General features: G+C 31.4%; 1 protein-coding gene across 2 annotated transcripts in view; it reads left to right on the forward strand.

Annotated features, from left to right (window-relative positions):
- Positions 1-12,603, forward strand: part of LOC134690683 (structural maintenance of chromosomes flexible hinge domain-containing protein 1-like) — an 82,359-nt gene that overhangs the window by 31,531 nt on the left and 38,225 nt on the right. For both annotated transcript variants that reach the window (XM_063550680.1, XM_063550681.1), the window contains exons 9-21: positions 115-217; positions 842-1,055; positions 2,635-2,755; positions 3,438-3,497; positions 4,558-4,681; positions 7,138-7,332; positions 7,741-7,854; positions 8,337-8,443; positions 9,265-9,347; positions 9,812-9,922; positions 10,317-10,394; positions 11,114-11,233; positions 11,747-11,891. In XM_063550680.1, the coding sequence (XP_063406750.1) occupies positions 115-217; positions 842-1,055; positions 2,635-2,755; positions 3,438-3,497; positions 4,558-4,681; positions 7,138-7,332; positions 7,741-7,854; positions 8,337-8,443; positions 9,265-9,347; positions 9,812-9,922; positions 10,317-10,394; positions 11,114-11,233; positions 11,747-11,891 (1,575 nt within the window). The remainder of the gene's footprint in view (positions 1-114; positions 218-841; positions 1,056-2,634; positions 2,756-3,437; positions 3,498-4,557; positions 4,682-7,137; positions 7,333-7,740; positions 7,855-8,336; positions 8,444-9,264; positions 9,348-9,811; positions 9,923-10,316; positions 10,395-11,113; positions 11,234-11,746; positions 11,892-12,603) is intronic.

A 12,603-nucleotide genomic window follows, 5' to 3' on the forward strand; every position in this document is an offset into this window, starting at 1 on the left:
AATATATTAGCAGTAAGTGGTATAAAGAGTAGCATATTAACTGAAAATTTTAATTTTTATAATCAATATCTTCTGTTCAATTGCCTTATGACACAAAGTTTCCATATTTTGTAGACATATTTACCATTATTACATACATGGACCACAGGGAAACATTGACGAGTCTTCAGTCAAAAATAATCGAGCTCCAAGTCCCTTCCAGAATATTGATATTGAGGTTAGTATAAAAGGAACTTTATAAACTTAATGTGGACTAATTATTGGATATCTATACATATATCCAATATCAGAATGTAAGTTCTAATTATTGTGATACTCATCACATTATTCACATTTAAGGATATTTTGGTAAGTGCTTTCAGTTCTGTATATTTAAAGTTTTACATTAAATTGTATGATAATTTCAAATGTTGTACAGGGGACACACAAAAAACTTTATTATACTCCTGTCCTAAAGAGGTTTGTCAGTCCATACATCTCATAACATTATGGGCGTTTTTCTCAGGAACTTCAAATCAAGGTCTTTTTGAAATTCTGAAGCAAGGTTCATGTGATCATTATATTCTATGATTAATCCATCACTTATCAACTTTCTGATTACTGAAAAATTATAGCAAGGGTATAATTAGAACCATAGCTCACAGTTTTGATACATATGTTTATATGCAAATTAGTCTTGAAAAAATGTGAGTTATTTATCTTTTATTTACAAATTTTATTGAATTAATAGCACGGAAATTTGTTTCTTGTTGAAGATCGTGTTGACATGATGTTGACTTTTGGTGATTTGTATTGTTGGTTTGCTGTCCCACATTTCTTTTCATTCCTATTTGTGTTGCAGGTGAAACTATTTATGCCGAAGCAGACAGTGCCACAAGTTATAAATCTGCGAGACATTGAAGACGACATGCAGACTTTATATGTTAGGTCTGGTGCCAATGTGTTTGACTTCAAAGCTACTGTGGAAGGATCAGGAGTGGTGGAGGGAATTATCAGATATCATCCGTTCTTGTATGACAAGGAAACATATCCATCTGATATGAATGACCCCAGAAGTAAGTTTGACCTTTGGCTCTACTGGTATGAATGACCCCAGAAGTAAGTTTGACCTTTGGCTTTACTGGTATGAATGACCCCAGAAGTAAGTTTGACCTTTGGCTCTACTGGTATGAATGACCCCAGATGTAAGTTTGACCTTTGGCTCTACTGGTATGAATGACCCCAGAAGTAAGTTTGACCTTTGGCTCTACTGGTATGAATGACCCCAGAAGTAAGTTTGACTTTGGCTTTACTGGTATGAATGACCCCAGAAGTAAGTTTGACCTTTGGCTTTACTGGTATGAATGACCCCAGAAGTAAGTTTGACCTTTGGCTTTACTGGTATGAATGACCCCAGAAGTAAGTTTGACCTTTGGCTCTACTGGTATGAATGACCCCAGAAGTAAGTTTGACCTTTGGCTCTACTGGTATGAATGACCCCAGAAGTAAGTTTGACTTTGGCTTTACTGGTATGAATGACCCCAGAAGTAAGTTTGACCTTTGGCTCTTCTGGTATGAATGACCCCAGAAGTAAGTTTGACCTTTGGCTCTACTGGTATGAATGACCCCAGAAGTAAGTTTGACCTTTGGCTCTACTGGTATGAATGACCCCAGAAGTAAGTTTGACTTTGGCTTTACTGGTATGAATGACCCCAGAAGTAAGTTTGACCTTTGGCTCTACTGGTATGAATGACCCCAGAAGTAAGTTTGACCTTTGGCTTTACTGGTATGAATGACCCAGCTTTGCTTTGAGTTAATATTCTTATGAAAAATTGAAAAAAAATCATAATAATTTTTACATTTATTTATATGTTAAACTGGAATCCAGAAGGCTGAATGTCAAGAATCTATGTCAAAGCTTGTTGGTGTAAACAATATTTTTTATTATGAATAATACAATTATAATAATAAACACATTCACAATTTGTATTCAGAAACAAGCAACAAGTGCTTATATTAATCCGTCTCCTTGAGAGAAAAAAAAGTTTGTAAAAAGTCAAGGTAAATGGATAAACCAAGTTCTATCATATAGAATCCTACTACTGGTGACCCACACAGGAGAAGGATTAAAAGTAAAGATAGTTATTTTAGAAATCAGCCAATTAGATTATTTCTGATATTTTTGTGTTGAAGAGTGCATTTATGCATTCAAACCCTTATGCTACTTGCTTGATAGTTCTATATCCACATCTTATCCCTACAATACTATAATTTCTGAAAATAAAAAAAATGTGCATAGAGGTGAACACACTGTACATTGTCCATGTATATTTCAAGTAATTTATCAAGTAAATTTATACTCCGTTATTTAAATAGGAAAATGGTGTATACACATATCAACATACTTGTGCAGAAATTTAGCTATAGATTGAAAATGACATAATCTTTTTTTAAAATAACCATTAAAATCAATACTATAATTGGAGTTTGTTCATTATTGTAGTTGATGGACAAAGAAGATATTTCTATTTAAAAATATGCCATCCATTGCTTATATACATAACTTTTCACATTGAAAAATGCATGCAATCTGTACTTTTAGTGCTCACAGTGCTTTGATTCTTTAATTTCTGATACATACATTGTTTGTTATAGGTGAACCTGAAGTATTTGATGAACATGACTATGCTGCCAATGACAGACCAGGAAGAGGAAGGAGACCAATATTTGAGTGTTACTGGAATGGCCGATTAATTCCATATACATCTATAGAAGAGTGAGTCTTCCCTCAGTTTCAGTTTGATACCCCGATTTTGTTTTTTGTCCATCGATTTATGAGTTTTGAACAGGGGTATACTACTGATGCCTTTATTGTGGGCCTATACAGAAATTAGATTGCTTAAAAAAATGTACTAAGGTGAAATATAAAAACATTGAAAAAATTAAGAATTTAAAATTTATACTGTGATAAGTTGAAAGATAATTAGTTTACGAACAAAAGAATCTAAAAATATTGTTAGGTTATGGAGCTTCTTTTCCAGATATTTGAGTTTTTAAAAATGGCAGGAAAAGGCTGACTGAGACTTTTGCCATATATTTGCATTAGTATTATTAGAGTCTCAAAAAAATTTAATCTAGAATTTCCTTAAATTTTGGTTAATAACCTTTTTGAGCTATTGAAGTTGTATATGAAAAGAAAAATGGTTGTTATGGGGCAAAATATATTACCCTATAATCTAGGGAAAAAAACAAGGAGTCTTAAAATCTGACTTAAATTCCAAAACCTCGCCTTAGTACATCAGTAAAACTTTTTTTGTGTTCCTAATTCCACTTGGAAAGTGAAACATATGTGATTCCATAATTTTTCTTAAGAAATTGTACCTTTGAATGAGATGAACAGCTTAACAAATTAAGATAGTGAATATTATGTTTAGCGTACTCCAATTATTTTTTTACAGTTTTGAATGGTGTGCAGAACCAAAAAAAGGAAAAAACTTACCATTGGAATGTTACAACAGGTAGGTAATTTATGCTGTACAATTTCCTGTTCCTGATTCCAATGCATTATGGGTAATGTATATATAAATAACTGTCAGTAATTTAATTTTGGATGTAACACGTCTTCTGATTGGCTGACGTTATTTTTTTATGAGCCCATAGACATAATTAAGTCATGTGACCGTTGACGTCATCAACGTTTTTTCATGGTTTTCTACGGTTTAAAATGGAATTTTAGAATTAAATTATAAGAAATGACTGTAATATTTTTTCTGTCTATTCGAAATAACATAATAAATTTGGTGCACACTGTTAAATAACGCTACACACGTTATTCAGTGTGCACCAAATTTTTCATGTTATTTCGAGTAGACAGAAAAAATATTACAGTCATTCCTTAAATAATGCCACTGGCTGAGTATTGCAAATTTATATCTAAGACCTCACATTCTGTTATATGATCCATATATTTGTATGAAGCTTTTCTTGTAATAGCAAAAATTAATCTTGAAATGGGTTGGTCATTTTAGAATCACAATAATAAATGCTCCTAATAATTTCTGAATTTACAGTATATTGTTTTAATTATTTTACGACCGCCAAAAAATTTTGGGTTCATATAATGGTATGATGTCGTTTTCTGTGTCGTCGGAAGACACATTACAAAACCTTTATCTTTTACATGATAACACACATATTTCCTGATTATACATTACTAATCAGACAAAATTATGAAAATTTGATATATTATATGTTAAACAGATTGATCTAAGTTACTGTAAACCAACTTATTTTCAGGGATATTTATTCACATTTAGCCCGTACTATCCCAAATTGTGGCAATTAATTTTGCCAAATTTTTAATTTCTGCCACAATTAACATTCGCGTTGTTTTTCTACTCGTGAAAATAAATTGCTCAAGAAAATTAGTTAACAGTATATAATGTTTAATTGTATATCAATTCTTCTTCTTGAAAATACCTGAACTATTTGTCAATGAATTAAAGTAAACAACTATCATGTGACTGTTAACAATAACAGAATTAAAAATGAACCATTTATAATATCTGTTCTTTGCAGGATTTCTGGTGTATTGTTTACAAATGATCATTTCCAAGTCAGTACTAATAAATTGACCTTTATTGACCTTGAAATGAGAATGAAGGAGAAGAACACAGCCTATCATAGAATACATAATGGACAGGTGATTATTAATAAGGGTCTTGTGGCGAGTTGTCTCATTAGCAATCATACCACGTCTTCTTTTTAGCTCACCTGTCCCGAAGGGACAAGTGAGCTTATGCCATCACTTGGCGTCCGTCGTCGTCCGTCTTCTGTTGTCGTCTGTCGTCGTAAACTATTTCAAGAATCTTCTCCTCTGAAACTACTGGGCCAAATACTTACAAACTTTAACTGAATGTTCCTTAGGGTATCTAATTTATAAATTGTATCCGAAGTTTTGATCTATCAACAAACATGGTCGCCATTGCTAAAAATAGAACATAGGGGTCAAATGCAGTTTTTGGCTTATAACTCAAAAACCAAAGCATTTAGAGCAAATCTGACATGGGGTAATAATGTTTATCAGGTCAAGATCTATCTGCCTTGAAATTTTCAGATGAATCAGACAACCTGTTGTTGGGTTGCTGCCCCTGAATTGGTAATTTTAAGGAAATTTTGCTGTTTTTGGTTATTATCTTGAATATTATTATAGATAGAGATAAACTGTAAACAGCAATAATGTTCAGCAAAGTAAGATTTACAAATAAGTCAACATGACGGAAATGGTCAGTTGACCCCTTTAGGAGTTATTGCCCTTTATAGTCAATTTTTAACCATTTTTCGTAAATCTTAGTAATCTTTTACAAAAATCTTCTCCTCTGAAACTACTGGGCCAAATACTTCCAATTTTTAAATGAATGTTCCTTAGGGTATCTAGTTTGTAAATTGTATCCGAAGATATGATCTATCAACAAACATGGTCGCCATTGCTAAAAATAGAACATAGGGGTCAAATGCAGTTTTTGGCTTATAACTCAAAAACCAAAGCATTTAGAGCAAATCTGACAGGGGTAATAATGTTTATCAGTTCAAGATCTATCTGCATTGAAATTTTCAGATGAATCAGACAACCTGTTGCTGGGTTGCTGCCCCTGAATTGGTAATTTTAAGGAAATTTTGCTGTTTTTGGTTATTATCTTGAATATTATTATAGATAGAGATAAACTGTAAACAGCAATAATGTTCAGCAAAGTAAGATTTACAAATAAGTCAACATGACGGAAATGGTCAGTTGACCCCTTTAGGAGTTATTGCCCTTTATAGTCAATTTTTAACCATTTTTCGTAAATCTTAGTAATCTTTTACAAAAATCTTCTCCTCTGAAACTACTGGGCCAAATACTTCCAAACTTTAACTGAATGTTCCTTATGGTATCTAGTTTGTAAATTGTATCCGAAGTTATGATCTATCAACAAACATGGTCGCCATTGCTAAAAATAGAACATAGGGGTCAAATGCAGTTTTTGGCTTATAACTCAAAACCAAAGCATTAAGAGCAAATCTGACGTTCGGTAATATTGTTTATCAGGTCAAGATCTATCTGCCCTGAAATTTTCAGATGAATCAGACAACCTGTTGTTGGGTTGCTGCCCCTGAATTGATAATTTTAAGGAAATTTTGCTGTTTTTGTTTATTATCTTGAATATAATTATAGATAGAAATAAACTGTAAACAGCAATAATGTTCAGCAAAGTAAGATCTTCAATTAAAGTCAATTTGACCAAAATTTTCAATTGACCCCTTAAGGAGGTATTGCCCTTTAAAGACTTTTTTCACAATTTGTTCATCATGTTGACTTCCTTTAAAAAATCTTCTCCTTTGAAACTGCTGTATCAATTTCAGCCAAACTTAGGCTAAATGAGTTTCAGAGTATCTAGTATAAATTTTATATTTTATTTCCTTGTATGTCAAGAAACATAGCTCCTATGGCTAAAATAGAACATAGGAGAAAAAGATTATTTTTTTTGGCTTTTGAAGAAAATAGGACGATCCAAAAAACATTTAAATAAATTGAAAAACCAAAATAATCATTGATGAGAGATTTAACCAAAAGAATAAAGGTGAGCGATTCAGGCTCTTGAGAGCCTCTTGTTTTATTTTTATTATGAAAACTGTTTAATCTTTACAGAACCAGTTTAAATTACATGAAGAATTAAAGAAATTATCATTGACTTATAAGTCAAAACAAGCTGACAATGCCATGGGAAAGATTACAAAAAATACCAAAAGACAAACTACAGCATTAAAAAAACTCAATAGAAAATTATAGATTGAGCAACACATATCCCACCATGAGTGAGCTCAAGTGCTTCAGAAGAGTTAGCAGATGTGGCACCGTCTGGTATTCTTTTTAGACTTATTTTAAAAGATTTAATTTTACGTTGAACATTATTGGAAAAGGAGGAATTTTCAGTTGAAAAATTTTGATGTGTCTTTTATTTGCAACATTGTGAAAACATTAAGAAAATATATCTATATTCTTTTGTACATTTGCATCAATGAATTAACATAGATTTTAAAGGTATTGAAGAATTTTTGTCTTTTTCATGGGCTTAATAATCTTCCTCCTGACAATATGTAAACATTTTTTCACATTAGGAAAAAAGAACAGCTATAGACAAGGAGTTTCTACAATGGCTAAAGGAATGTCATGAACATTGTGATAAACAGATACATTTCACAGAGTTCAAAGGTCAGGTAGTACGTGCTGACCTACCAAAACAGAGACAGACTCCATGGGCAGAGTTCCAACAGGTGGAGTGGGATGGGAAAATCTTCAAGAAAGGCCAATTAGTAAGTTCATACGTTCTAGCATTCTATACGCCATCATGCAAGCTCCATATACACAATTGATTATTAATAGGGTCATTTACATACACAAAAACAGTTGACACTTTTAACCTTTCTTCAATGTTAGATGAGAAATATCTAGCTAAAAATAAACACGAATATAGTGTATAAGCTTATAGTATAAAATGATATTTAAAGATATGTGAACATGTGCTCATTCTACAGGAAAGACATATTTACTGGAATTAATTGCTGTTCTACATGTATCACAGTGAAAAAATTCCCATACCACTGCCCTGAACAAAATATTCCAAAGATTTTACTCGAATTGTAGAAAGAAGAAACTCAAAAAATAAAGATGAATGCTGATACAAATCTCACTATGTTTATTTTATTGTAATTATATTGTAGGTTAGAATTACCCGTACATTACCCACACTGCTCGGAACTATCAAACGATTTTATTTGTACGGAGAGTATGAAGGTGATGTGTTTGCTACTGGTGGTGATCTAGAGGTCATACAGGTATGTTAAGGTCAGATAATAATGTTTTGATGGTACCAAACACCTTGACTAAAATTAATTTGCCTTGTTTAATGTTTCATAAAATTTTGACAAAATATTTGCTTTGACCCTTTGACAAAAAGATAAAAATTTCAAAAAACTTGAACCACACATTTGTTTTACTACCATTAAAAAATAGACCTAAGGTGACCTTAGTCAACCTTGGGGTGTTTCGTAAGATTGATGTTCCTCTGATGTCATTTATTCATTAAGTACATTGACAGTGACTGTCTTGACTAGGAACTGTGATCCCTTTACGATGAAGTCAAGGTTGTTCCTTTTTCAAAACATGACAGACAGGCCCTAGTATGATTACAATATCTCATTTGTAGAAATTATAGTAGAAATTGTGATCCCTGTAGGATGAAGTCAAGGTCTTTCCTATAATTAAACTTGATAGACACTTACAGACTCTTGTATGATTATAATTTCATGTGTTTTAGGAACCACGATCACTATATGATGAGGTCAAGGTCGTTCCATTATCTAAACTTGACAGACAGGCCTCACCACATCTTATAAAGAAATACATAGAGGAGGAAGAAGCTAAGTAAGTAAGAACTATTACAGAAAAAACCATATTTTTCTTGTAAGACAAATTTATTGGTTTCTTCCCCCTATTACCTTTTCAAACATTAGGGCTATTCCAGGAAAAAAATTAGGGGAAGGTTTGACTCCAGATGATATTTTTGAGTTTGTAAATAGTAGTGGATGCAATTTTTAAAAGTTCACCATTCAAATAAGAAAACCAATGTATTTAAAAAACAAGAACAGAGAAACATTTATAAACCACATCAACAAATGACATTACCCGGTTTCTGACTTTGGCCAGAAAACAAATGCAGCGGGTTTAAACATTTTAACAGGTGCTTTTCTTCACTTTAACCTGAAACAGTATATTATAATTACAACATAGGAAGACACACTATAAACGCAAATAGGTTTTCATGTCCATTATGGAGTTTCCTCTAAGTTAGCTTAAACTTAAGTACATGTCTTTATTACGATGTTACTCTTAAAATTAATGCCAAGTTAGGAATTTCATGGATCATTCATATATAACTACAAAAATGTTTATTCAAATGATTGTTCAGTTATGATTCAGTATACATGATACTATAATCAATTGCATGTAGAGACTAAGGTCCTGGATTGGTATTAGTCATGTTTTCATTTATGAGTGAGGCTGTATTTTTTGCCCTACTTTTTCATTAAAACACAATTCTGCAACTCATTTCACAAAAAATCTTACAAAAATAATTGTATGGCATGAACATTTCATTATAATGATAAAATTTTGTCGTAAGATATTTTGTTAAAAGATCCTTTGAACCTTAAATCCAATTTTAACTAGAGTAACTGTTGTTTTAGACTACCATCAATGTTGTTAGTCTCCTGGCCAGAAGGATTTGAAGTGAAACAAAATGAAAGTAGAGCAGCAGGAGAAACTGTAGGTATGTAGAAACTAATGGTTGTACAGTCAAACCTGATTTCAAGGTCACAGCATTTATGCAAAAACATGTGCCTTCAGGTCACCTTTTCCTTGTCTCACAAGTAAATTCCTATGCAATTAAAATCTCAATTTTAAGGTAACCTCTCTTATAAAGCCAGTGTGCTATGGTCCTGAGGATGACTTTTATATGTAGGTTTGACTGTAGATAATAAATTTTGGAATATTAATACCCACAATATGATTTCTTGTGGTATACATTGTATATATAGCAATTGATTGGAAAGTCCAAAACACAAACTCATTTTACCACAATACCACCTTTACTACAATTTCAAAAATGTGAAGGATATACAATGTATGTATTTCAGCCAATCAGAATATGTGTTACATCCAAAATTAAATTATAATAATATTGAAGTTACTAATTGTATGGTCAGTATTTTAATCTGTTTAATCTTTTTGTAGGTCCCATTAAGATAGAGATAGCCAATAAAAAAGGGGAGACTATCAGTAAACTTCCTGGGAATGCTGCTTCATCTAAACGGTTACTGGTAGAACTTAAAATCATATGGCATGGTGAGTTGTTTTGATAAAGGATTTAGTCTGATTATTTTAAAAATGCTTCTCATCTGAAACTAGTTAGCCTGAATGAACCTTAAGGTATCTAGTTTAAAGATTGAGCTTGACTTCCTGCCAACATTGGCACCATAGCTTAAATCTGAATTCTGTTCGTACATGATACAGAATCAAATAGTTAACTTGAATGTGGATGAAAAAATGTATTAGAAAATGAGTAATTTGTTTCTTTTTTGAATGCAAAAAAGGTTATCAAAAACAAAAATTGAAATGATCAATCTTTGCAAGATGAGTGATTCAGGCTCTTAGAGTGAAATTAATACTGATTGTTCTTTTAAATTAGTACTGTTTATGTTTCTGAAAATAAAACAATGTTTATCTTGTTTATTTGTAGGACCGTCAAGAGATGAAGTTATAGTATCACACATTAGTCAGTACAGTAAAAACTGGGGATACTGGTTCAGAAAAATGGGTAAAAATTATGGAGATAAGTTTACAAATTTGTTTATTGGTTCAGAAATGGAAATAATGTGTTGCTATGAAACTGTAACAGTGTGTACAGCAAAAAACTAAACAAACAAATACAAAATTGATCTTCTCATCTCACAGTATTTATTTGTACAACAACAACAAATTCTTTATTAGAGTATCACCTCTTTAAAACATTTGATATAATACACAATACGATAATAACAAATCAATTTATAAAAGAGCCACTCTTAAAAGATTTATGAGAGAGTGTAAAATACACACATTAAAAAATAAATATATATTACATATTTAACAAATATCAATATATCTCAGCGTAAAACACTATTATATCAAAAAGCAATTATACAAAATACAAACAACAATATATACATTTATTACAAGTATAAAATACATTTTCTCTGTAAAATAGCAAACTATGTCATCATGCAACATAAATAAAACTTTCCTCATTACTCAAATTACTAAAACTATTTTCTATATTCCATACACTTGAAAAATATTGTTCACAAAGCTGCACATTCTGGGCATTCTAATAAAACATGTTTCTCATCTTCAATTATATTCAAATAATTTTTTCTATAATTAAAACTATACCTTTTATTTACATATATACAGTTATATCTGCTAGGTCCAATTAAATTTTGTATTTTAAAAGTTGAGAGGGAACAAATAATAACATGATTATTTTTTTCTTTCTAGAGAATGTGAGAAATTTAGGTGCACACACCTTGATTCTACAAGTTGTATTAAATGAAAGTGGAAATACAGTGTACTCTGGCAAGGAGCTACCATCACACAAGATCAAGTTTACAGTTATAGGTAAGAATCAATACAGAATGCATACACTGTCCATAAAAAATAGATATTGGTGATCGATTTATTTAACAATCTTGATTGGGTATCTATCTGGCTTTAATTTTATCAGGTAGCCACCTAACACCATACATATATATTGAACAGTACAGCAATAGAAAGAAATGAAATTAAATTATTTGGCTAGTCAGCTGGTTTTTTTATTAACCCATGTCAATTATATGAGTTAAAAGCTAATGAGTTGCTGGACGTTTCCATTCCAAAATCTACGTTTTGTGTATACAAATTTACTTATTTTCAAGAGATGTTAGGCATCAGATATGTTGAATAGAAAAAAAAGGGGAGATATCTCAGATTTCAAATTAAAAAAGTTTGTGAATTTCTAAAATTGACTTGTATTGGTTGTTTCAAATTTTCAAAGTGACTTTTTGAGTATCAAATACTTTTTAATGAAAGAATAACATCAAAATCAGAAGCCAGAAGCAAAAATAATTTTGTAAATGTTCTTGTTGGTTTCAGAAAGTGATCCTGAGAAATTCAGTGTAGGTATGCTGGACGGTCCATTCCGTATAGGTTTACCCTTCACTATTCCACTGGAATTCCAGGATGAATTTGGTAACCCCGCAAAACCTATTGATACCTTTACACCAGTCTTAGAAGCAAGGTAAACATTCAGTTAATACTCTGTGAGTTAAAAAAATAATTTCCTCAGACAGATTTTAGGTTTTGACCTATGGCAATTAATGTCATTTAGTATTATTAAAAAATGTGAGGGTAAATATCATTTAAAAAACTGTGTGAACTCAATAGGAATTAACAAACTGTGTGAACTCAATAGGAATTAACAAACAAGACATCATGATTGAAAGATTTTAAGGAATAGTAAATATAATAATAAGAAGATGTGATATGAATGCCAATGAGACAACTCTCCAGTGACCAACCAAAGGACAAAGAAATTAAGAATTATAGTCACTGTACAGCCTTCAACAATGAGTAAAATCCATACTCCATAGTCAGCTTTATAGCTATGTTTGTATTTCTGAATGTATCTAGCCAATAAAACTTTATGAAGTCTATTAATTAAACACCGACCCTGACTTGAACAACATTGATTTAAGGTGGTACCTAACACTGCAGGGAGATAACTCTTTAAAATCAGCTGAACGTTTTAATTACAATTAATGGAATATTAAGCTTCTCGATGATCAAAATCAGAGTTTGCCAAACTGCTATATAACCAGTGTATTTTTTCTGATAGAATGCTTGGTTCAAATTTTTTGTCAAAGGTTAAAAGTAAATACTTTGCTAAAATTTTATGAAAATTAAAGGAGCCAAATTAATTTTAGTGAAGGTGGTGATTATAATATTTATTG

The sequence above is a fragment of the Mytilus trossulus genome, chromosome 11 (genome assembly GCF_036588685.1).
Source record: "Mytilus trossulus isolate FHL-02 chromosome 11, PNRI_Mtr1.1.1.hap1, whole genome shotgun sequence".
NCBI lineage: Eukaryota > Metazoa > Mollusca > Bivalvia > Mytilida > Mytilidae > Mytilus > Mytilus trossulus.